The sequence below is a fragment of the Crassostrea angulata genome, chromosome 1 (genome assembly GCF_025612915.1).
Source record: "Crassostrea angulata isolate pt1a10 chromosome 1, ASM2561291v2, whole genome shotgun sequence".
Lineage (NCBI taxonomy): Eukaryota > Metazoa > Mollusca > Bivalvia > Ostreida > Ostreidae > Magallana > Magallana angulata.
Genome location: NC_069111.1, coordinates 46827630 through 46855013, shown reverse-complemented (window position 1 = coordinate 46855013; position 27384 = coordinate 46827630). Strand labels below are relative to the sequence as shown.

General features: G+C 33.2%; 2 protein-coding genes and 1 long non-coding RNA gene across 3 annotated transcripts; 2 read left to right on the top strand and 1 right to left on the bottom strand.

Annotated features, from left to right (window-relative positions):
* Window positions 1–217: 217 nt before the first annotated feature.
* Window positions 218–4069, top strand: LOC128168362 (meprin A subunit beta-like). Its single transcript, XM_052834620.1, has 9 exons — window positions 218–371; window positions 1259–1337; window positions 1474–1609; window positions 1871–2049; window positions 2231–2446; window positions 2751–2780; window positions 2883–3026; window positions 3251–3495; window positions 3754–4069. Exons 1-9 carry the CDS (start codon window positions 306–308, stop codon window positions 3841–3843), a joined length of 1185 nt encoding a protein of 394 aa, XP_052690580.1. The 5' UTR covers window positions 218–305; the 3' UTR covers window positions 3844–4069.
* A 2433-nt stretch (window positions 4070–6502) lies between these two features.
* On the top strand, window positions 6503–22654 carry LOC128173285 (carbohydrate sulfotransferase 15-like). Its single transcript, XM_052839002.1, has 8 exons — window positions 6503–6676; window positions 13463–13688; window positions 14221–14470; window positions 14609–14728; window positions 16598–16757; window positions 17198–17351; window positions 19460–19607; window positions 21148–22654. The coding sequence occupies exons 2-8, from the start codon at window positions 13464–13466 to the stop codon at window positions 21795–21797; spliced, it is 1707 nt and encodes a 568-aa protein (XP_052694962.1). The 5' UTR covers window positions 6503–6676; window position 13463; the 3' UTR covers window positions 21798–22654.
* LOC128173295 (uncharacterized) lies at window positions 7407–10788 on the bottom strand. The gene is made up of 2 exons (XR_008242469.1): window positions 10715–10788; window positions 7407–9627 (listed from the first exon to the last, which is right to left on the bottom strand). It is a non-coding gene; the product is annotated as an uncharacterized LOC128173295 (long non-coding RNA).
* Window positions 22655–27384: the final 4730 nt, after the last annotated feature.

Here is a 27384-nt window from a genome sequence, read left to right as displayed (position 1 = left end):
AATAGTTCTTTGCACTTTATGACAATAAAACGGTGACCCCGTTGCAAACAACATGGTCTTCTATTCTAGAGAGATGTGTGTCCGAGTTAATTTGTTCACCGTAACCTCGGTTACCCTTGATTCGAGTCATCCAATCGCGTGAGATAAGACAGAATAAGCCCAATGATAAAATGATTTCCATTCCAATATAAATATCGTCTCTCTAGATACCGAGACGCTAAATTAATTGTATCTTGTGAATGCGCATGTGCCTAGAAGAGTTATAAAAGGGTAAAGTTCTCAAGACAGAGTGCCACATCGTCATCATGTTGTCCACTACCAACATCGTCCTCTGCTTCGCTGTTGTCCTGGGTGTGTCTGCTGTCCCCGGGGTACGTTTGTTTTTTAATTCTTATCATTTATATTCTGCTCGTATGTCGCATTATGCATTCACTAAGGATGCCATTAGGTACTGTTCTCTTGTAACTTTGATTGAATTTCCGCACTACTGTAATACTTTTTGCAGCTATCTTGTTAAATGCAAATGCGGAGCTGATGAATGAAAATAATTTAGAAACTTTCTTGTTTACAAATACGTTTATGTTGCATATACTATTCTCATTTTAAACAAAATTTCAATCCAAGCTGTATGTAATTTTAATGCATTTCTTACAACTCTTATTAAAATAACTGAAGCTTACGTTTGTAAAATTTTGATGAATCCAATGTTTCTTAATATAGAATTCACAAGAACACTTTAAACACCGTATGGGTAAAATAAATTGGATACAAATAGCTTGCTCGGCATATCTTTGCAACGAATGCCAATACGAAAGGCAATTGGTTAGAAACCAAGGAATCAGACGACCTGGCTTGCCATTTAATGTTCTAATATTGCGATCACCTAGCGTCTTGAACAAATGAATCTAGGTCACGTTGAGACAGCGTGTTCTTAGTGACCTAGACGTTTCGTCACTACGTCTTATCATTTTAATACTAATGTCGACCTAGAAAAAACGTCCTTAAATGGTTTATCTATACCTTATCATCGGCAGTAATATCAAAGAAGCACTCGATCAGTACTTTTGATCTTTAACTTTTCAAATCCTTCAAAGTTTTACATGTGAAGTCGGGAAAAATAACAAAAGTGTTATAGAAAACTTCAAAATGACCGCAGCGAATAACCATTTCAGCACAATTTTTTGTACTCTATGTTTTCTATCATCTTTAAATACAATTTATTTAATTATATGTAGTTTTTGTTTTTTCTTTTTCATAGCAACTCAGAAATATTATCACAGACAGCAGCAGGCTATGGGCAAATGGAAAAGTCCCTGTTGCCTTTGACGTTAGTTTAGGTAACTATTCCTTTATTTAATTATTTATTCATTTTTTATATCCAAGAAACGTTATATAATAGTACATAGCTATAAAGTATTTAGCTGCAATAGAATTGTGTTTGTAGTTATATTCATAAGAGGATTATTTTGTTAGATGGATCAATGAAAGAAAAGGTCCTGGCAGCTATGCAGGAAATCTCTTTTTCCACACACGCCAATGGTATGCCGTGTGTCCAGTTTGTTCCTAGAACACAGGAGAAGGACTACGTTGTTTTCACATCAGTTGTCTAGTGAGTATCACAGTCTTTAATTTGACAATATATCAACAAATACTGAGGGTTTTTTTCTTGTAAGATCAAAGGTGCTTTTAACATGAAACAGTCATACATTTATTGTATAGACCTAAACGTTTTAAAGACATATGAAGATAATAAAAAAAAGGAAAAGGGTAAACTATATTTCGATGATTTTTTGGATGATTCAGAATGCTTGCTTTTCCAATTCAACATTTGCCTGTTTAATTTTGAATAATCACCCCCTGTTGTTAACAGTGGATCTGGAGACAGCTTGCCCGGCCGTCTTGGGGGTGTCCAGTACGTCCATCTGTACCGTGATGCCGCCAAGGCCGACATTATGCAGCTCATCATGTACTTGCTCGGCTTCTTCAACGAGTTCCGTCGCCCCGACAGAGATAGCCAGGTCATGGTCCACTACGAAAACATTGCCCCAGGTAATGACTAAGTCTTATTAACTTACTCCCCAACTGATTGTGTTAAACCAGAGGGAAAGTTTCTTTCGGATTTTGCATTGTTTAACGACTGAAATACGTTATTTTGTCGGCAGATTCTTTTTTGAACGAATGAGTGTATATAAAAACAGTGAATCATTTGCGATGTGGCTTTGTCTTGCAGAGTACCGTGGATTCTTCGACATTACTAACGACACAACATTCTTCAACTACCCATTCGACTTTGAGTCCATTACTTTCTTCTTCCCATACGCCTGGGCCATTGACCCATCCAAACCCACTCTCACCCCCAAATACGAGTCTGTCAGCATTCCATACAAAGTTTCTCTCAGCAAATACGACATTCTTAACATCCAAAGAGAATACAAATGTGGAATTGGTAATAATTAGATTCACCTATCACAAGAAAAGACTTAAAGATTAATATTTATCACTACAGAAACTTTTTCCATTATAAAATCATATGTAGGATTATATATTGACATCAATTTCTTCCTATCCTTCAATGTAATTTTTGTAGATCAAATAATGCGGGTGTTGCACCATCTTTTGATTCGCATCACATGCAAAATTTTGTACATGTCTTCATAATAAATTACTGACTGTGTATATAATATAGCATCTCTATAAAAACCGCCACATAAAGCAAAGCTTCAATAGTGTGTATTCTGTTTCTATTACAGATAACGGAAACAAGATCGACCTTTTGGACGGTACGTTACATATGTAAATTTATAAGATTTAATGTTCAAAAGATATTTTTGAAGCTTGAAAAGTTTTTGAGAAAGAATAACATGGTTTTTACCTTTCTGCAGGCACCGTCTCATACTGTAACTTTGAATTCGATCTGTGCGAGTGGACCCAGTTGACAGATGACGATTTCGACTTCCAGAGAATGAAGGGACCATCTCCTCGTAGCAACGTCACCGGACCAATGGCCGATTACAGCAGTGGAACAGGTAATTGTCCCCTAAATAAACGAAGACGCATGCAAGGATCTTATTAAGTTTCCGGGGACGGGATAATGAATGTCTGAGGAGGGATTTTGTTAAAGGGAGAAGGTCTAAGGCCTTTTTTGAAAATTGCACGTCGTGAATTAAACGAATTTGAAGTCTAGATCCGCAAATGCCTCGGTAAACAAACGAGATTGATAGTAATAACCTTCGTACATTTAATTTTCTAGGCTACTACGTTTATGCTGGGGCACAGGGTGAACACAACGAAGATGCACGAGTTATCTCCCCTGTTCTGAACGCCGGTGAATACTGTCTCCGATTTTACTACTTCCTGTACGGACAAGACATTCACAAGTTCAGAGTGAACACAAGAGTTGGAGATAGAGACACAGTTCTTGATTCTTTGGAGGGCAACCAGGGAGGAAGCTGGCACACGTACTCTAAAGATATCACCATGAACACAAAGTTCCAGGTGGGTTGTCTATGCCAATGTTCGATTCACTATAAAGTGTGCAATAGACTATCAATAATTTTTACAGAGAATGTTTCGTGTTGAATCACAATTGCAATTGTATTAATACTTTTGTTAAATTTACCAATTTGCATTGAATTCAACACCAGTATTGATATAATAGACAGTATTTGTTTATTTGAAAGAAAGTTTTTTGTTGTTGTTTTTTAATAAAGCTGAGATTTTTATTAATTTTTCTATTCATTTATCAATCTATAGATTTTCTTGGAGGCCATCATTGGAGGAACAGACAACGGAGATATGGCCTTTGATGATGTGTACATCTTCCGTGGACGCTGTATAGCTTAGACATTATTCAATATAATATAGACTCTTCCTCTCCACTCTTAACTGATCAAAGTCTGTTTCTATGCAGTACTTGTATCTTAGGTTGCGCTTGAGTTTGTGCTAAGATTCTTTACGTAAATGTGTTAGAGTTAAAAGGTGTCTTGCGCCATCATATCGTGTACATTTTCATCGAATATTTTTTTTATACAAATGAATCTTTATTTCAATAAATAAAGATACAAATAAATGTGTTTTTGAATTTTTTTTTTTACATAAAGTTACAAGTTGGTCAATACGCGTACGGTTACAAGGTATCAACTATAATTTTTCACCAGTTGGATATCAGTATAATTATTAGTTTAGATATGAGAGCGTTTCTTAATACTAGCATTTCGAGTCTTATAGGATTATTATTCTCAAAAAAGCAAATAATTCTATGCGTATTTCAGACTTATATTAGTTGTCCCTTGTATGTTAAACGTTTTGAAACTTCAATATTTCTAAGTATATAATGTAAATAGAGCTCGACAGACCAAGCATGTTATTAACTTTCACAATGCAGATCATTGATACCATAAAATATATGGGTCATTGTACAATTATTCAGCCTATTGCTTTAAGGGTAATCTAAAGGGGGTATTTGGGGGGGGGGGGTATCCACAGTACCATTGGATTTTAGAAACCTTAAACTTTATTGTTGAAAAGATAAATTGATAATTTTACTGCTTGAAGTATAAAAAAAAATATTATTCGCTATGAGATACCAGTGAATTTATGTTGTCAATAAAATTTGCCAACGTCTTTAACCTACAATATCATCAATGATATTGATGTTTTGGTCCAAAAATCACCGTTAATATTCAAATGTTGATATATTTGCTATGCTACTGAACAAGTTCTTTTTTAAGAACAATGAATTCGGTGAGATATATGTTCGTCCCCAAAAAAATCGTCATGATATTGGTGTAACATGGCATGTTATCTAAAACTATCTTAAAATACATCAAATAAATGATATTTTACAAAAGTTAAAATTTTACAGATCATAGTGACATCATTCACTGCTGCTGCTGAAAAGATAAACGTATTAGTGATGACATCATTGTGGGAGAAAGTATGACAGAAAATATTAGTATGCTCAGAGAAATACAATACAAAGTATGTCAGTGGGATAACGTGCTATTTAAGGTTTTCTATAATGAAAGAATAAAAAGGTGCTTCACATGAATGATGAATGTTTATCACATTATAACATAGGCTATGTGGCTATGTGTAGTTTCTGTTCTCATGAGTTCTACTGATACATCAGTGGTATAACGGTCAGTGGTGTAACCAAAAATTTTTGTTACACTACTGACAAAATTGTTACACCACATGGCATTATTTAACCATTTTACTTTTTCTTCCATTTCATTTATATTTTGAACATTTTGAGAAATTGTGATTTGTCAATTTTACAAGTTAGAAACTTTCATCATAAAGAAAGCTTGGCTATTTGATTGCAATAGTGTTTTCTTAAATCTGGAAAATGAGAAGCGTTACAACACTGACATTATTGTTACACCATTGACATTATTTGTTACACCATTGACATTATTTGTTACACTGCTGACAAATCCTATGGTAGCTTATGGCAGCTGCTCGGGGCTGGAGCGTGGTGATGGACCCGTGAACATGTGAAGAGGGGCAATTTCTCAGAAAGTTTTGAGATCATTCCTTGCTATTCTATTAAGTACATTATGTAAGTTGTACTTGTTTATTCTGAAATGTTTAAAAAATCTCAAGAGTCAGGGCCCCGTGTTCCCTGCATGTAAACCAATTTTAGCAAATTAGATAATCCACTTAAAAATTAGATCACATATATGAGCACTATCTGCTTCACATTTCCTCAACAAAAATACTAGGCCACTTTTTAAACTCAATTTGAGTGCAATCACTTATTTTTAATATGGACATCCTAGCAATTAGTAGACATAAATAAAGATTAATGTGTTATATCAAAAATTTACATCTCTTAACTTTACAAAATTATAGATTTAAAATGTACCAGCTGCTAATTGTAAGAGAACATGAGTTTCGATTTTATTATTTTAGTTAGATAACCGTGCGTAATAGTTTGAATGTTTACTTTTCTTAAAAGTCAATACCATCTCTTTGTTAGCCGAGATGCATCCTTCCGGGCTCGCCACATCTTCACGATAAAAACGTAATGTTAAAATTAATTGGTGACACTTGTATTGGAAATCTAATGAAATATTAATGCATGTATTCCCCAAAAACTTAAAAACAAGCTTGCTAACTTTTCCAAAACTTTCAGTACTTTAATTTTATATTATAATAACTGTTTAAACACTTGTAAACATACATGTACGTATGCATGTATACTTGTATTCTTATTTCAAAAAAATTCTAACAACTTCTACGATTGATAAAAGCTATAGTGCCCTTTACGAGTTTGCATTCCATGACTTTTTCGATCGTTATTACAGTGGGTCGGTTTACATGTAAATATTTTTGTACCAATGAAATGCTGTTGAATGAGTACTACTGGTTGATTTTCACTGTAAATTACTATCACATATAAATCCTAACTTGTTCAAACATAAAACCTTGAATGGGCAGCTTACTTTTGCCCTGAATGTTTTTATACGTAATGTTCACTGGAGCTTGACGGGTAGTTCTGGATAATAGGCCGACCAGTCGGCATTACGACATCTCTTCTTGTACAGTTCTAACGAAATTTAAACTTCCGACGAGCAGAAACGTAAACAGATGAAGTGTACTTTCGAGGTGCAAATTATTGAGCGAAAAATGGAAATTAAACATATGTTGTGCAAGTCTACCAGCCAGTCAGGTCAGTGGCTCTACTCCTCGTCTATGTAAATGTTCCGCTTGGTCACTATAGACATTATCCTTTTAAATGCCGGTTTGTGAATTTGCCTTTTCAAAATATTTGCTCACGGTCAAGGTTCTAAGAATTTGGTGCTAAACAAAAGAACTGAAGAATGTGGATCACAGTTTTATTCATTCATATTGTTATTCTTTATTTAATAACTAATATGGTCCGTCATTAGTTCATAAGATTTGTAAATTTCGAGAGGAATGAATCAGACCGTGATTTATTCCAATTCTGTGTGGTTAGGATTTTAAAAAGTTCTTTTTTACTTTATGTATGTCCATTACCTTGCGTTTATTTATCAGTCTCATAAGAGTATATTCCTAGTCAGGCCAAACAATTGGACAACAATTCGTCAGCGGTCTTGAAATGTGTTGTGACGTGAGATCTATTTTCTCTTTGTTGTACCCAGCCAGGTATGGAAAACACTCGAGTGCAATGAGTTGAATACATAATTGAAAATAAATACATGGCACAGCACGGTGTCTCTTCGATTTAACGAAGCCGGGTCTAATTTGTTCTGCCCTAGATTTTTGAATGAATTTTTTTACATGAATTTCTACTGATATAATTATTTTTTTAAGATAAAAAAATAAGACATTTACCACACCGTTTGTTTAAGGGGCAATCTCAAAGTTTGTTAATTTTTAACATGGGACCCTATGGGATTTTGCTTGAAATGTATCAATTTTGCAATTTTTTAAAAACTTCTGCCCTAGGGATTTCTTTTTCTGTTCTACATATTAAAGTTATTGCTAAAAGGCATCAAATGGTCAAATAAAAAAACACTTTTACCACCTGGTTTGTTCCAGGGGTCTTATCAAAGTTGTTTTTTGTATGCCCAATTTCCCAGATTTGTCAGGTAATGGCTATTTTGTATTTGACAAAGGCGGAAATGGTGATCTTTATAGTATGATTAAAACATTCAGACATATTTAAGTAATAAATAAATATAAAACATCACATATTAAGGGTCATTAATATAAAATACATGGTTACTGTCTTGAAATATATGAATTAAGCTATATTTAGGCGGGTTAAGAAAACGTGACAGAGGGCTAGGCTTGCTGAACTTTCTTCACGTTTTCGACCCGAGCCCAAATATAGCTTATAATTCGAGACATTTATGTTTATTCCACAATATAATATCAATTTTACGCATCAAATGAGCTATTTTCAACAAATTTCGTTGAATATCTGCAGTTGAAACTATCACGCCATGGCGTCAACAAAGCAAAATGATGACGTCAAAATACAAATGAAACGCTGCGCGAAAGCGTGCGTACTCGTTCTGTACTCGGCCTCGTTAAACAGGTCGCTTTATAGTACCTGTACTCGTGTCAGCTCAAGGTACCTGGAGTGTTTTATGAATCTCAGCTTCGTATGATCAGATACTGGTCGACCTCACACCGCTTGTGAAACCCTCCTTTTGGCACACCTAGTTTCTTTGTTTCTATGTTTTAATTTATATCAGCTGAGTATTTTAATTTGTCTGTATTGTCTTCAGGAATTTAATGGTGTTCATAAAACCACGGTCACGGGGAAAGCCGAAACACAATATACTAGTACGCATTTCTTAAACTTTATAAACATCGAAGTTTCTTTGAATGCATTTTGTGGCAGTGCTCATTAAGGGACAATATTTGTTCAAATACCTTAGTGTCATACATAATGTTTAAATCAGTTTGTTAAATGGTCATTGAATAATGTCACCTTTTAACTTTTCAACGTGGACTATTTCGTGATAGTTAAAAAAAAGCTTCAATAACAACACGTATTGTACGGACTCCGCGGCCCAATGTCAGAATTCCAAGTACTTTTAAAAACTTCCATAAATCAGCCTAACTTTGGTTGATTCGTTCTATGGGGTATAAGGGCAACTTCTCAGGTCTTTCTATCTCTGGTCAAACACTCACTTACAAAACGAAAACAGGCGGTAAAAGAAGCTTCTGAACATTTTTTTTCAACAACTACGCATAAATATTGTAGTATTTCTTACAATTATGTATACATAGCTGTGTATAATTATTTGTTTGAAACACAGGTAGGACCTTATCTTATAAGGGAAAGGCGGACCTTATATGTTAACATTAAAGGTCCGGCCGGACCGATTAACGGGTCGGACCTTAAATTATACGACACGGGCCGCTACATTTTCATCCCCACAATTGTTATTTACTTTGGCAGTGTCCGCTGAGAGAGCTCGCGATTTATACGCGGATATTAATCCCGCGTGTTTAACCAGGAATCTAGTATTGCCATTTTAACATGACCTGCTGTGACTGAACCGCTATTTCCCTAACATAATTATCGTTTACAGTAACTATAATACTATATCCAAAGTTTTTGCTTCAGTTACTCTTTGACCAATTTAAATGAGATACATATTACCTGTCAACGAATGAAATTCGAAATCGATCCAAGGAGGAAAATCCAAGATTTCCTCTTTGACACATGATCTTTTTTGACCCAAAGAAATTAACATGATCAAAAACAAATTTCTTACGGAGATTTATTAGTTTATAATGAGAAATGTTTACATCTTTTCTCCACTCGGAGGTACTCGGGATACCCTGCACAATTTTCCAACGTTATCATCCGGGTATTTTTTTCACGTCCTTAGACTTTCTATTCTTGGTTGTGCATTGAAACCTGGTGCGTTAGGAGGGTGTTTCAAAATGGAACATCTGAGCTCATTGTAGCAGATGAACATAGTTTGGACACCAAGGTGTTGATGATTATCGAGCTATGAAGCAGAAATGGTGGAAGCAGAAACTTGGGATAGAGTATAGAGACGATCTGAAGATACATGTATATAAAGTTCTGTTTTATGAAAGTTTGATGCTACAATAATAACGTTCCCGTCCCACTTCATGCACCACGGACTCTATACATTGTAATACGATGTCCTCTTAATCAGGTTGGGCACCAACCCCCGTTTGGTGTTTGGAGTCCCATTTGGTGGTTAAATGCCTGAACGGTATACCTATTTTACCTACCAAATGGGACTCATTTTTTGTTCAACTCGGATTACGTTTTTCTGGAGGAAAGGCGCATCACGTTTATTACCGGGGCAAGTACTCTGACATGTTTGCTTCATGATTAAACATTCGTTTAAAAAAATTTATGTGTCGATTTTTCCGCACACGTGTTTTTAAAAAGGCCGTGATGAAATGCTCCCCGGAAGTCGCATTTAAACAAAGTGTTTATGTCTTCAAAAAGATCGATTTTAATCAAAGTATGACATGGCCTCATTCCTTGAACTCTGTACTTTCAATTTTTTTCATACGGGCAAGTGGAAAACAATTGCAGTAAATGAAATCGGTGTTCTTAAGTGATGTACGTCGAAAGCTCAATTTAGGTATGGAGGCCCAATCGTACATTTCCTCAGTAAAATTCATGGACAAAAGTAAAGTATGATTATGAAAATAATACCAAAAGTACAAGGTAATAAGTCATTATTTATGTTTTAACAAAACAAATTTCGTTAATTAAGATTTTAAGTCAGTTTTACTGAGAAATTTAATATAGCGCGAACGGGGCTCCAAACCTTAATTAGCTTATGACACGCACCTAAACGGCTAAAGATCATTGTTTTGATTGGCTGCAATTGTTTTTCACTTGCCCGGATGATAGAAATCGAAAGTACAGAGTTCAAGGAATGAGGCCATGTCGTACTTTGATTAAAATCGATCTTTAAGAAGACATGAACACTTTGTTTATATGCGACTTCCGGGGAGCATTTCATCACGGCCTTTTTTAAAACACGTGTGCGGAAAAATCGACACATAAAATTTTTTAAACGAATGTTTAATCAAGAAGCAATTATGTCAGAGTACTTGCCCCGGTAATAAACGTGATGCGCCTATCCTCCAGAAAAACGTAATCCGAGTTGAACAAAAAATGAGTCCCATTTGGTAGGTTAAATAATTATACCGTTCAGGCATTTAACCACCAAATGGGACTCCAAACACCAAACGGGGGTTGGTGCCCAACCTGTTAATATCGCTTTTACTCTGTCGGGTTATTTTGTCAAATTTGTTAAAATAAATAGCCATAGGACAAACAGTCCGTGAACAAACGAAAATTAATCAACAGCTATCGTTCTTTTAACGGGACATTAAATTCATCACTTCTCTCTCTCTCTCTCTCTCTCTCTCTCTCTCTCTCTCTCTCTTAAAAAAAGTGAGCCTATTATTCTTTTTCAGAGATTTTGTTAAAGAAAGTTTTAAAAACCCCTTAATTATCCCTATTGAAGTTTGCAAATTGTTAATTTTCCAAATGCTTCTGTATGCTTGAATTCCATTTAAATTCAGCAAAGTTAAGCACACATCACGTGATCGATAAGAACAAATGACTCAAGATAATGGGGATGGTTTGGTGTAAAAACTATTCAACTTCTAAAGCATTAGTCCACAGTTTAATCGTATATTTATGTATTTCACTCATCTTAAGCTTGTCTCCGAATACAATAAGTTAAATCTTTGAATAATTGTATAGCTAAGCAATATTTTGACACAGTCATGAGGTTACATACAAAATCTACCTAGCATTTTAATTTATAAGGTAAAATTTATTTCAAGCCCACTCACTATTTTTATTCGCTTCTAGCATGGTTCAATTTTAAAGAACTGTGGAAATAAAATTGGCATGTATTAGACCTGTAGTAAGTTCCCACAACAATAATCCTTGCTCAAAGCTAGGAGAAACAACTGAGATGCCCCTATGTAAATACAGTAAACATAGATTATATACATGTAACCAGTGCGAGTTGGGATTCTCTCGAATTCGAGTTCCTATTTAATTCTCAAGGGACACATAGCTTGTCAAATGTATTTCAAAATTGAAAAAAAAGATATTTTCTTTGCTGAATACCCTTTAAAGATATCGATTTTTTCTTAAATCAGAGTTGGTTCTATGCCCTTTTTATCCCCCAACAGTTCAACATGATCTAATTCAAAAATCTGATAAACGGGCCGTGTAGATTTCAGTCTGGCTGTTTCTATAGAGCTATGAATTAACTGTAAGTTTCCGTAAGAAATATTGAAAATTGTATAACATTTGGTAGATGTAAATATAGTACACTGAATACGTCTTGTAAATATTGATTTAACTATTTATCGATTGGTCGAAATCTACAGCGACTGAAACTGGCAAGGAATTGACAGGACTGAAATTGACACGCCCTGTTTATCGATAAGTCAAAGCCTAAAAAAATTACAAACTGCACGAAATAATCATGATAATGCCAGACTCAAAATCTCACAGGAGACTATTTGGCTGTTTCTTTTAGCTAACGTACTTATGAACATTAACAGTAATTAAGCGATTTTCACTAATCAATTTATTAATTAATTAAAAGAAAGATGTTAATATAAATGATAAAATGCTTTCATTGATGATTCATGCAGGTTATGAAGGTAGCGATCATTGGAGAAAAAAATTACAACGCGGGTTATGTATTTTTTATGCAATGTCGTTACCCTCATATCCTGAATGAATCACCAAAGAAAGCATTTTATTGTTTAAATATATGCATTGCATGTTTATAATTACATGTAAATTTACATGTATCATGATTGCGGTGGGTTTTTTATGCATTAAATCTCTTATTACCTTTAAAAATCCACAGGAACCATCATATGGTATCACATATACGATGTAAATATTGTGTCATCATTATAATCATGTATACTACACTGTAATTAATTACTCTAATAAATATTATAACTGGGCAGATAGTGCTATATAAAGTTACGTTCATCTCATCTCTCTGAATTCCGAAAGTCTAGCGATGTTACCGCGCTGAAAATTATATATATATATATATATATATATATATATATATATATATTACCGAAGAAATGAAGGTAGTTCTTAATATACATGATATAAAGACAATTGGAATGATTATAAGTTTTCGTATCATGTGATATTTTGATGGATGTGAACTCGTTTGCGTGATGCTGGCTTCAACACAGGGATATGTACGTGTGTAAGTTCTTGAAAGAAGTTTTTTACTTTTTTAGAATTATTTTCTGCATTTTTACAAATGCTGTGTGACTGTTTATATAAAACGAAATCAAGAATAGGAACCACGAAAAACGTTTCGTCCTTGATGTATGACATGAATTGAATATGATAATATGTAAGCAATTCAGTAAAGTAATAATTTAACATAAATTCATGACAAAATCAATGAGCAATGTACAACAATTGTTTAGTTATGGATCATGAGAATAATACCGGAGGCATGATTATCAGATAATAATAGCAATTATACCTCAATTGTGTCTCAATATTCCAGCCAGCCTGGATCATTTGATACTAAATGCATTAAATAAGTACCACCAGTCAGATATTGAACAAGTAAAATCAATGTCGCGAAGTTTTAACAATGTTGCACAGCGTTTACAAGTAAGTGTTATACATGTACATGTATCTAGTTAAGGTATGTTTCCTTGAAGTCTGCTATTCATTAACTGATTGTGAAAACTGATAAATTAGTGATTACGACATCAACATTTTTCAGATGTCAATCTTCATTTCTAAGCCACGAATATCTAATTAGACACATGTTTATATAACAAAATTGGAATTTAAAATAAGTAAATGAATTTCGTTATACATATATTATGCCATTTACATCGTATTGGATCAAATCATGTTCTGTCTTCATAACATGATTTAACACCGCCTAGATTTAACCCCATTTTTCATTTCAAATTATTAATCTATTTTCAGGATGAAACACATCACCCGCTCCTTCTTTGGCCTGTGTTTATTCGGTGTATTGGTGATACTCATTTCCCTTCAAATCGATCTACGACAAAAATACATCCAACCTTCGCTGGAGGCACTCTTTGTACACAATACAGAAGGGTTCGTGAAAGAATACACCGTAAAGCCAGAGAAATATTCTTGTCCAAGCAACGTTTCCAGTACGCGCGTAGAGGACATTCTTTGCTTGGTATGTATGACGTTATATGACTTGTTTGATTCTTGGTAATTTCGTTTTTCATTGCGGTAGTGTCGGTACTATCTGGTCGTTGTCGTAGAGTTTGCAAATGACATTATAGAGTCAGCACCCGCAGCTTTACCACTATGTGGTCTAGAAAATTTAATAAAGTAATCATTTATTTTATGCAGCAAGTTTAGTTTGAAACGCAGGTGAAACAATAGTGCTTAGAATAACATTAAAGTGCATTTCTTTTCTCAATTTTACCATCATACCCGAAAGTTACGATAATCGTAGACAACAATTACAAGCATATGCCTCACATATATGTAGCCAAGAACACTGTCTGGCTTGAAAGTGTGATTGGATGAAATATCCCGTATATGAATTCGTTATATATCCACGTTTGTCTGTTGTTTAAACCATAAAATGTGATCGCCATTTTTTGGTCACAGTTAAAGCAATAACAACCATTTGCTACATGTACCACACAATGGAAATCCATTCTGCTAACGAGTCTGGGTTGTTTTTTCAATTGTCTTAGGAGAAAAGGACGTTCCTCAAGAATTTCAAAAACCCTTGCTGGTATGAACCATCCGGAAAAAGTCAAAGCAGTTCTTCCTCTGTTCAAAACAAAACTCTTCGGTGCCTGCCTTATTTTCACATTTTTGGCGTTTGCAAGACAGGGACAACAGACCTCTTCTTTAGATTAATTCAGCACCCCCAGATCTTGCCCAATGCGGGGGTTCTGGGGAAAGAAACATGGTTTTGGTCCTGGAGGAGATACGGAGAATGTACGTACATTGCCATAATTACATGTCCCTTATTCTACACAATATATGTGCAGAATTGCAATATAAATTTGACTCTGTCTTATGTTGTAACATAATATACTGGTGATAAATGATAACTTTGATAATTTTGTTGTTCAGATACCGACGGATATACTAAAGTGACTGTAAAACAGTTCACACGAGCGTTTGACGCTCAAAAAATTGGGGAGACTAAAATGTCTATAGAAGATGGGTCACAGTATTCAGATCTTATAACAGGTACTTTTTTTCCTCTGGAGAGAGAGAGAGAGAGAGAGAGAGAGAGAGAGAGAGAGAGGGAGAGAGAGAGAGAGAGAGAGAGAGATGATTCTTTTAATCTTTTGTCTGTACAGACTCTCTACTAGAGGGAGAAAAGGAGACGGACAGACAGAGAAAAACAGACACACGAAAAGACAGACATAAAGACTTGAAGCTAGATGTTATGATTTAATTTCAGAGTAACTGTTAAAAATAAGAAAATTATGAATTCTCTGGTTGAAAAATTCCTGTTACGTATGTAAATCTAAAACAAATATTGTAAATAATGTATACCATTTATGGACTAAATATCCTTTTAAAAAATCATTTATATCCACAAAATTTTCATTTCTGAAAAAAAAACCCTCAAGAATAAGTCAATCTCAGCTTCTCTGGTGTTGCGATGGTCGTATAGATCCTATTGCGTTCATCTATGAATGATATTGATTTAAGAAGCGCATTGATGAAAAAGTTTTCCGGTCAATTTTTTCTTTGATACGTCGATCAATAGAGAAATTATTATCTTCATTTCTTATCATTTAATAAAACATTTTCAAATAAAAAAAAATGTGAAGTGTCATTGATCAAAAATGTAAATAATGTAAAAGAAGCGGCGCGTATGAATACAAAACAACAACAGCAACAATATTCAAAATGGATTCGCCTTCAGCTGATGCAGAGCTACTAGGCTGAATTTAATGGATTAAACACAAATAGTGAGATAAATCTGAACCGGCTGAATTGAAAACGAAAGGAAAATACAGACTGTACATGCGATAGCTTGTGATATCATTCACTGTGTATTAAAACTAGTTTTCATGCGAGATCGCTGGAATATGCAACTGGACATAACCATCCAAGGAAAAGCGATCGTGGACGAAAATAGCTGATATGTCGACAAAGAATAGTATGTATAAGCGACTTTTGTATACTTTGTGGTAACTAAATAGCCAGTGATGTACTTAAATGGTATATATCTGCCGCTTGGAATTCACCGAAGGAGTTGATGCATTACTCATAGCTTTTCTATACGACGCTTATTTTGATGGCCGATCATCTACGTGTGTAAATTTTAAAATTATCGTTACCAAATTGGAACAGCAGTGTTACCGTGAAAGTTTATATGCCTATATGTTCGTTATAATATTGAAATCCTTAAAAGGAACAGCCAGCCTCGCTGTAAATGTTGATTGATCTCAAGCAGACGAAATCGTGAGAAGACGCTTAATTTTCTATTTCGTGAATCAAACAAAGTGTTTTGTTTATTTTTGAAGGTTAAACTTTCAAGTTTTTATATTCACAAGTTTGCATTTTGTTTGCTGACATTAAACAGACACAACTTTACATTTTGTTGACAGTGTTTATCTTGGAAATTCCCGTTCTATAAATAGTGTTAGATCAGAGCAGTTGAGAAAAGTAGATCCGGCGAAAATTTTATTGATGCAGGTATCAAAGAAATTTTTCAACCAATCAGAAGCGCCGATATCTCATCAAACGAATAAATATTAAATGATTTAAGGATGATAAACATATACTTTGGTTTCATCAATATTCGTTGAATAACGATTTTCGTGGATTTCGTTGTTGAGTTGATCCATGAAATTAAATATTCATTGAAATGCAATTTCTATTAACATTTTGTATTGAAAGGGTAATTGGCCACGAATTTACGAATCCTTGAAACTGTGATATTCACTTTATCCACGAAAATTGATACCCTTGAATATTAATGAAACCACAGTACTGTATTCATTATAAATACTTGTTGTTTGTAACTCGTGATTGTCCAACATTTCCATATATCTGGATTTCTGGTTCCATAACTTCGCAACATTGGTATAACTCCTACAGGGCACGGCGATCCCATGGATTTCTGGGATCACAAACATTGGCGAGACATTCACCAGAACGATCCCTATGCTAACGTCCCAAAGGTCATGACCCCACACCTCGTGAAGCACGTGCTTCCTAACATCAAACTCATTCTTCTCCTCCGAGAACCCGCGGAAAGGTACTTTTTTTTATTAGATTTCTCTTAGTTTTGTCCATATTCACGTTTAAGTTTTCAAAGATTTATCTATCGACCCATATATGGCTCGTAGCAACGGGCCTAGTGTGGGTGGAAGGTCAGGACTCATACCAAATATTCCTGACGAGCAATTTAAAAAGTGAACAAACATTCACCATTGGGGGTCAAGAAGGGAGGCTGTTATTAGAATACAGACATGAAATATACCGGTCCTTTGTTCCCTACGTGTACATGCATATATGCAATCCGGACTTTCGAGCAACAGGTCCACTCTGAATCAAACACAACCTACAGACAATTATCATAGTTCAAAGTATGATTTTTTTAGGCTCAAATAAAGTTGATTAAGATAATGCGTAAATAGTGTAAGAAAATAAATAAATAAAAGAGCTCGACTAAAGGTAAGTGAATTGACATTGCAGACTCTACAGTCATTATTATCATGGAGGGTACGGGAGGACCCCAGAGGAATTTCACCATGACGTCATCGCGGGGATTCAACGCTTAAATGAATGCGTGGAAAGGAGCAGTTACAGGGGTTGTTTATATGGACATAATTTGACAACAACTTTACCGGTAATGGCTTTTGTTTATTTGTTTATTGGGCTATTGTTTAAATTTCATTAGCTGTCTCTCTGTTGGATATGGTTAATTGATGTTTTTAAGGTATATATATCAGCATAGCACACATTTACATTAAACTATGGCGTCGGCGTCCGCACTTGGTTAAAGTATTTCTTGCAGGTCCTGTATCTAAGCTATTACTTTTCCTATCTTCACCAAACTTGCATGGATGATGCATCTGGACCTACGTATGGACTTGAAAGACTTGGATGCTGAATCTGAATCCTGAATTTCAGGTGCTGGTCAGGAGGTTAAGGTTTTTGGAGCAAGTTAAAGTTTTTGTTGCAGGTGCCCCTTGGTAGCAATATCTAAGTTACTACTGGTTCTAGCTTCACCAGACTTGCATGGATGGTGGGTCTTATGATACTGATGCACCAGACAGGCTTTAATGCAAAATCTGAGCCATAGGTTTCGGATGCTGGAGGAGGTTAAGGTTATTAGAACTGGTTAAAGTTTTTGGAGCAGGTGCCCTCTGATGAATATATCTTAGTTATTACTGGTCCTAACGTCACCAAACTTGCATGGATTGTGGGTCTTATGATCCTGATGCACCAGACTGGCTTGAATGCTGCATCTGAGCTATAGGTTTTGGATGCTGAAGGAGGTTAAAGTTTTTAGAGCTAGTTAAAGTTTTTGAAACAGGTGCCCTCTGAGGATAGTATCTTAGTTATTACTGGTTCTAACTTCACTAAGCTTGCATTGATGATGCGTCTTATGATACTGATGCACCAGACTGGCTTGAATGCTGAATCTGAGCCATAGGTTTTGGATGCTGGATGAGGTTTAGTTTTTTATAACATATCACATGTTTTATAGATAATAGCTTGCATAGTTGATTTACTATAATATAAATGAATTGCAGAGGTATCTTCAGATGCAGAGCCTGATCTCCATTATCAAGGATGCTAAAAAAAATCTCCTACCTCACTCAAACCTGCTTGATAGATGTGTTTGTTGTTAAATGATATAACATGATTCCTATGATATAGTATTGTATGATATGATACTCAATTGATTAATATGAAACAATATTATATCATATGTTATATTGTATACGATATGATATTGTATCAATTTTTTTTATATTTTATGATATGATATTGTTTCATGATATTGTTATGTATAGTATTGTATATTATGATACAATGTTGTATAATATGATATTGTATCATTAACATATTATTAAATCACATGATACTGTTAAATATGATATTGCAAAATATAATATTGTATCATATAATACGATATTGTATATTATATTATATAGTATCATATGATATTGTATAATATGATATAAGTTTATATAATCTATTATTATATCACAGGGTATTGTATAATATGATATTGAAATATATAATATTGTATTATATGATACAATATTTATAATGATATTGTATTATATAATATATTACTATATCACTTGATATTGTATCATATGATATGATTCAATTTTGTATCAAATTATAATGTATCATATGATTCAATATCATATTATGTATCAAATTTGATACAGTATCATTCAATACAATGTCATACTATATTAAACAATATGATATTATGATGTACAATTTTGTGATGTATTATGTGATATGATATTACATCATATAATACTATATTATATCATATATAATGATATTGTATTATGTGATCAAATACATCAATGTAAAACACAATACAATGTCAAATGATGTGTTACAATATAAAATCTCATTATTTATTACGGTATTTTATTGTATTATATGATATATATTGTTAGTATGGTATGAAACAATATTGTTTTTTATATTATTGTATTGATACACTTTGTATCTTATAATATCTTATGAAATGAACAGATGATTATCATACAATTTTTTAACAGATGATTATCGATATTGTGTCAAATCAGTATCCATGAATATCCAAGATCATAAAGTATGATTTTCATATTTCATGATAAAGGTGGTCTTAAGGTGATGCCTCATAAAGGTGATGCCTCGTCTCGGTGAGCTTTGTAATCTGTGATTACCTATGTTTTTACTTTTACTAATACGCTTATGTTCTGTATTTATTTCCTTTAGCTTCCATTGTCAGCAAGTTTGTACTATATTCATCTAAAAGAATGGATGTCTGTTTTCCCACGGGATCAAATATTCATCTTTAGAAATGAAGATTATAGGAAAGATAAGAAGTACAGCCTATTCAAATTATTTGAGTTTCTCGAAGTCGGTATGTAGTTTTAACCCCAAGCTTGTTCTTTTTAAACTATTAGATTGATTAACAAATAAACAACTAACTGCAGGTTAAACTAAAATATTAGTCATATGTTTACTAGCATAACAAAAATATTATAAGTTAATTAAATATCTTCTTTTTTGCTTAAAAGTACTCTCAGATTCAGTCCTTGTGTTTTTATTACTAGTATTAAGAATTTATCTGTATATTCATCATTAGTCTAGTAGCCTATTTAGAAGTCTAATCACTTTTTTATGTTTCTCTCACCAGTTTTAAATCTGTAGTGTTTCTCTTTTGAAACCCAATTTTCCTTTTTAAGAAAAAATTAAACTGTACCTGTATGTACCCCATGTTGTCATGTCTATTAGATATCTAAAGAGGTATTGCGCACTTAGTACACGATTTCGCCTACAATTAAACGCTTTTGCAAACATCAGACATTTTCAATATTTTGAAAATATTTCGTTAAAGTATATTAAAAAAACGCAAATAACAGAATACCAATGTTTAAATTATCTTACACGACATTATCAAAATCTTAAGGAATTGTTAAGAATATACAGGAAAATAGGTACTTGTGGTATGTATTTAAAGGTTGGAAACAGGTATTTGACTATTTGAACCACTGTAAACCAAAAAAATCCGATTAAACTTACGTTCTACAAAAATTGAAGTACATGTTTACATTGAACTAATTTTGGTTTAACGTGGTCTTCGTACAGAAAATTAGTGACTTTTTAAGTACAATCTTGTACATAGCAACATATATCAAAAAGACATCCTATAAAAAATGGTATATGCGTGGCCCAGTGGTAACGCATAGGTCTTCGTAAGTTTGCGGTTGATTAAATAATGATAAGAAAAGAAAGTTTTAATTACACGTATCTATTCTGCAGGTTGTTTTTTTGTTGTAAATTTTCCTGTTTAATTCTGAATATGAGAACACTCAAAATAGATAGACCTCTTCAATAACATTATACTCTATTTACACTTACATTCATTGCATTTTCCTCGAAGATATCACGGTTCAGAATATCTATTGACTTTATACACAGAGTGCTATTTATTCATTCTCGATGCAGGATTCCTTAACATATAAAGAGTGGAAGACATTTTTATAAAATCAGTACCTATTGCGACAGGTACCTTTATCTATATTTTGTTACAGGAACTTTCCGCAAAGTTAAATTGCCTACCCAAGGACAGTAACACAAGTTCCCATTTCCAGTTTCTGTTGAAAGAGGGGTGTTAGTGGGTTAAACTGGTTAACTTTCCATTGTCTGAATAGTCAGTAGATAATTATTTCATATAAAAAAAACCCAATATTTTTTTGCGATGTAAGACACTATAGCTAGTAACATCACAAAGGTTCCGAATTATACGCGAAGATATTCAAATGCTGCCGTTAAATAGTTCCGATGAATATTTACAATTGACAAATATTACTAAAAGAGTTTCCCGGTTTCTGTCTATATAATTTTCCATAGCAAAAATTGGAAGTCATAATACAAGTTTCTTGTGTTTTCTATGACAGGTGATATCAGCACTCGACTGGTGGATACTATTGTTAATCTACCAAAGGCATACGAGACAAAACTGAAAACCGTTCAGGGATCTATGTTAAATGAAACATGGGAGATCTTAACCGAGTTTTTCGAAGAACCAAACAGAAAACTAGCGGAGATGTTAAATGATGACCGGTATTTATGGAAAGATACGGCTTTCAACTATAGACCAAAAACAGCTTTAAGAAAAAACTTATCAAAAACCAATACATTGAAAAGGTACTATGAGAGGAAGAAGGCATCCAAACTTAACCCGAATTCTGAAATAGACCAGCTAATAAAAGTATCCAAGAATTTCGAGGAATGGTTTGCAATGGTTAAAAAGCGCCAGGAAGAAAAAGCCAGGTCAAAGGGATCAATTTTAAAGACATCAAAAGTACCATACCAACAAAAGAAACAAGAAACTAAAGATATTTCAATGAAGAAATATAAACTTGATGCAAAACTGAACCGTAGTGAAACTCATAACTATCTAAAAAAGATGGTTAAATTCAAAAGTATGGAGCCTGTAAAAATAGTGAGAAGAGATAATGGTTCCCATCAAAGTAGATCTAATGTAAACATAAACCACAGGGCCATTGGTAAAAGGGGGAAAAGGAGGAAAACACGGAATATATGATAATGTTCTACATAGTGGTCTCTATTGTTATAAAACATGGCATTTCTCCTTCTCAGGATTACCATATGTTTTTCATCCGACATGTCAATTTAATTATGAAATTGTTATACTTTACCTTTTGACGATGTATACAATCGTTGTTACAGGCGGACATCTTTTGTTTGCTGTTTGTAAATAGTGTTGTACACTGGGCTAATGCTCATGATGTTATTGCGGTATTCTAAATGTACAATTGTTTTATTGTCGTAAACACCATGTACAATACATGATGCTTACCATGTGTTCATATCTGATATAAAGGTTAAAGGGTTGTAAATAAAATATTTCATTTATTTTTCGTCATTTTTTTTAAATTAAATAATTGTATCTCCATAGTATTATAAATATTATAAGACACCCATATATTAATGTTGATGTAAGTACGACTTCGTCTTAATGAAACAATACTTATTTAAAATACTTATTTTTGTTTTATTTTCTGAAGGACCAATATTTCTTGATTACTAGGTCACTAGTATTCAATAGTATTTAGTAAAATTGTCTAAGATATAATATGTACACTTGTAGTGTGCAATTATTTTGAGGGAAATAATGTTTTTTAAAGAGTTTAAGTTGATAAAAATAATAGTTTTTTTGTTGTTGTTTGTTAGTTTGACATTCGTTTGTTTCTTTGCTTCTTAGTTTTTTTTTTAAATTTCTTTTGGTGGGTTTTTCTCCTTATTTTTGTACCTTTTGAGATTATACATCAGAGACATTTATTTTTCGTTCTATGGCTCATTTCTGTCTTCATCTGCAGATGCTTTACAATTGAACTGTAGCAGATCAACTATTTATAATAAAGATTCATGAAACATGCAGAGTTACCATAGAGGCAGGTTTTTGAAACGAAACAAAGTTTGAAAATTACGGCTCATATTTTTCTTTTAAATAATCTTGATCTAATGATAACTAAAGCAAAAATAATTTTAGAAACGCAGAGAGAATCGCACCATTACACACACACACACACACACACACACACACACACACACACACACACACACACACACACAGTGAATCGTATTTAAGTTGGTATGGGACATCTGTCGATATTAATGTGGATTAAGGCACATAATTGAAATAATTTCACCGGTTTAGAATTTTCAAATTTTACAAAATTTAAACAAAAAATTGCTTTTAAAAAACTTGGAGAGGTAATATTGTAAAGCTCCGAGTGGGATTCGAACTCATGACTTCCAGATTCGTAGTAAATCCTTCAACCCACTTCGCTACGCTGTTACATGTAGATGACATTATTGGGAAAGGAACTTAATTTTTTATAAGTTCACTTAATTTTATTGTTTTATTTCGATAAACAATACCTCACAACATGGACATGTCCCATACCACCTTAACAAATACATGTAAGAGTTGGTGACCTTTTTTCTCGCCAGTCGTTTAATTAGTCTTTCGCTTCGATTAACACCGAACCTCATGGTACTGATCGGGAGATGTTTACAAACATTTACATTTACTTGGTGTGGGATTAATGATCTTGAGATTTTACTTTGAAGACTGTATATAAACTCTTTCTAATGCTGGAATTTTCATAAATTGAACAACCATTAGTGATTATTCGTTTTCTGTAAAGTCCCCTTTGTGCAACGTCCTTGACATATTTTTTTCAGTACAATATATGTAGATTTATATGTAAAACACTGAGATGCGATTGAAAATCAGCAGACGTGACTGAATAAGGCATGTCAAACGCACAGGTGCTTGTTGACGGAACCCACCCCTGAAAAAATCCAATGCGATAGAAAGAACATATCACTAACAGGAGCATGATTTATTTATTTTCGTTTACCACTTTCATTACACACAATTCATAATATTTGTTATACATGTACAAATATATATATAAACTGCACTTCCATCCTTTGTAGTTAAAAAAAATCCTGTCAAAAAAGTGATCAGTTAGAAATTGAGCACATTCAGAACTTCTGGCATTAAAGATTTACTCGATATAGTATAAATTAATAAACTACAGAGACTCTGGTTACGTCTAGATACATAATTATGTAATGGTAAAATGCGTGTAAATTCAAGGGAAAGCATCATCAATGAAAACTCTGATCAAGTTACAATTAGAGTTTAATAATAAATACGCGTACGTTTTGAAATTATTAAAACAAATAATGTGTTTCAACCAATAACAAAAACCATACACTATGAATATAATTACAAAATAGTGTAAGTTGAAAGTAAATCAATACTAGATCACACAATTAAACAAGAATTATACAACTCGGTCAAATGAATGCACTAATATTAGAACTTATTTTACTTGTTATATGATACCGAGACCAATATAAGACTTAATATATATATATATATATATATATATATATATATATATATGAAAAGAAATCAAAACATGAAATGATTTTTCTATTTAAATCGATAGATTATGCTTAGAAAATTTAAAACAAAAAACATCTCTATTTTTGTTTACGATCTCAAACAATCTTTCTATCATACTATCATACTATACACAAAACGGAAAAATAAATTAACTTTAATCGCAAAAAAAATAAATAAAAATGCAATTATTTTACATTTTTCATGTACGAAAGACGATGTCATTCAAATGCCCATAGCCCGAAAGTTCGGGTCGAAAATGCCTAGCAAGAGGGAAGAGATAGAAGTTCAAAGTATAATTTCATTTTGATACCAGCTACAATCAAAAGGAAAGTAAACTTTAAAATTTCCATCACAAGTCTGTGCATAAGTTAGCACATACATGTAACCTCATGTTCTAAAACAATAAATACATACGTTTATAGCAATGATGCATATATATACATATCATTAACTTGTAATATGCACACTCATCTATAAGTAAAACGAGGAACAAACAAGAGTAAGAAGTCAAGACCAACCAATAAAATTAAAGGAATAACACCTAACAAGAGGCCCATGGGGCCACATCGCTCACCTGAGCAACAATGGGCGTTCAAAAGATATTGTGCCATATGGTCCCTCGGTAGAAAAACAAAAAATAAATATTGTAAAGTATTTGAATTTTACACTTTTTTTGTATACAGGTAATCTTTGACATTGTACATGTACCTTCATGAAATACTATTTTTTACCAGAATAAGAAATTTCTATGCAAGATATAATACTAAACATTTGGTAGAGGTATACTGTTAAGTTGTTAACATCCAAATCCCTATATTTTCGTTCTGCCCCCCCCCCCTTTGTAAAGCGATCAAAATATATGAGAGCATAAAGGTACATTTTTTTCATCAACTACTCAGTACTTACTAGTTATTGTATTAAAAAAAATAATAGTTATTGTTTTTTATTTTAAAAACCCTACATGTATAGATGTGAAGAAGAAAATTGTACCTCAATGTGCTCAATTTCTCAAATTAAAAACATTCAAAAATTTTATTTGATTAAATGACTGTTATTTACTTCGCGTACAAACCAGGATAATTTTCCGCTGTGATATTCTTAGGAATAGCGATAATTACTTTATCCCCGCAACAGAAATGTGTCAGAAATATGGAAACTGTTTTAAAGATGTCGTTTTTATTTACTCGTGTCTGGAAAACTATCAAAATTGATGTAGATTTCACATTATTTATTGTATAAAGAGAGGGCCCCAGAGAGTAGATATATACAGAATACTAGTATCATTCTTTTATTTTGTTTGTACAAGTATTTAACATACTCTAATTCATAGAGATTTTCTAATGTTCAACCAAAATTTCAGCGTCAATTGTAGAATTATAAGCAAGATACAGAGCTCACAGTTCGCCTAGGTTTGATTCATAATTTGTTCACATGAGTTTATTTCATTCAGCTTATGATTTTTAACTTGGTATTTCCTATTCAGCATTTAAAATGGAAAAAAAGAATGGCCTAAGATTTTATATTCTTTTATTCACTCAAGACCAGTTCACTGGTATTTGAGGTTTAAAATCAGTTTATACAAATGTACATAAACACAGTGCAGGATCACATGTACAGTAGGAGTAATAATGACGAAAAAATGTTAAGTTTACAATACAATAAGATGTTAAAGTTGGTTTCTGAACGAACAGACTTTGAAAATTTTCTTAATAAATATTGACAAATTTTTTACTTTTTTAATCTTTAGTTTTTAAGATCTGTGTACAAACATAGAATTGTGAGCAAATCTCTGTATCTCGCTTATAATTTGAAGCTGAACACTCAAATATGGTTAGTAAATAGAAATTGAAAACAATTAAACACAAGAAACATTCACTATAACAAATAAAGAACACAATTTATTTTTTCGAAATGAATCATATATATATATACATGTATATACTTACATATTTCCGTCAGCAATGTCAAACTTTATTTAAACTGAATAAACTCGAGAAAATGCCGAGCATCGCAACAAAACCTATTGCATTAATCTACCATTACGCAAAAGATAATGCCGATCGAATTACCGATAGAATGAATTGTATTTCATTATTTTTTGATACATCAGATTTTGCTTAATTTGCGCAGGTAAACAGTTAACTGTTTGATTTACCATAGTCTCTGTTTGATTTGATACGTAAAAATCACGAAATAATACAGACGATAGTTCCCAGGTTACAAGCAGAAATAATGAAAACGAAACGAAAGTCGGAACAAGCTAACACCAACGTCATGTGTGAAAACTGTCAACGCATTGAAATATTTAGCCTCAATTTACTTCACAAAATCGGCAACAATATATTTTGCATGTTTCAAAAATTTCCCTTCATACGCGAACTGTTGCACAACAAGCAAATTCATCATAGTCAGATCGACCCTTTTTCGTATAATGTCATGGCTGTTTTAAACAAAGAACCTCGTTTTAGAAGTATGGAATACGAGTCTAGGTAAAATGGGTATGCAAACCCGGGCCGTGGCAAAATAAAAGCCAAGGCAGATCGACAATTGTTAATTACAAATACGCATTATTTTGCAGCAATATTTACAGCGAATACAAATATACTAGTCCATCAAATATCCTGAAATTTTAATGAGATTGGCAGATTAATAACTGCCAATCTTTGTTTTGCCCAGACCAATTCTTGCCTACCCATTTTACCGGATGCCGGATTACCGGATGCCGAACCTAAAGCTATTAAACTGATTGAAACACGCATTTCCTTTATTATTATTTTCGTAATAACTCAGATTTGAAACAGAATTAGCACTTAATTTTTGCAATTTATATTTGCCTTCCCATAAGGATAATTTATGCTAAACTACGTTGAATTGGAATCAGTAATTCTTGAGAAGAAGATTTTTAAAAATGCACCCCCCCTTTTTTCTACAGTTTCAAGGTTTTCTCCGCTTTGAATACAGATCGGACTTTTATTTTTGCAAATTATATTCGCCCTCACATAAGGATGCTTTGTGCCAAATTTGGTTGAAATTGGATAAGCGGTTTTAGAGAAGAAGTTCAAAATGTAAAAAGTTTACAGACGGACAGACAGACGGACAGACAGACAGACAGACGGACAGACGGACGACGGACAAAATGTGATCAGAATAGCTCACTTGAGCTTTCAGCTCAGGTGAGCTAACA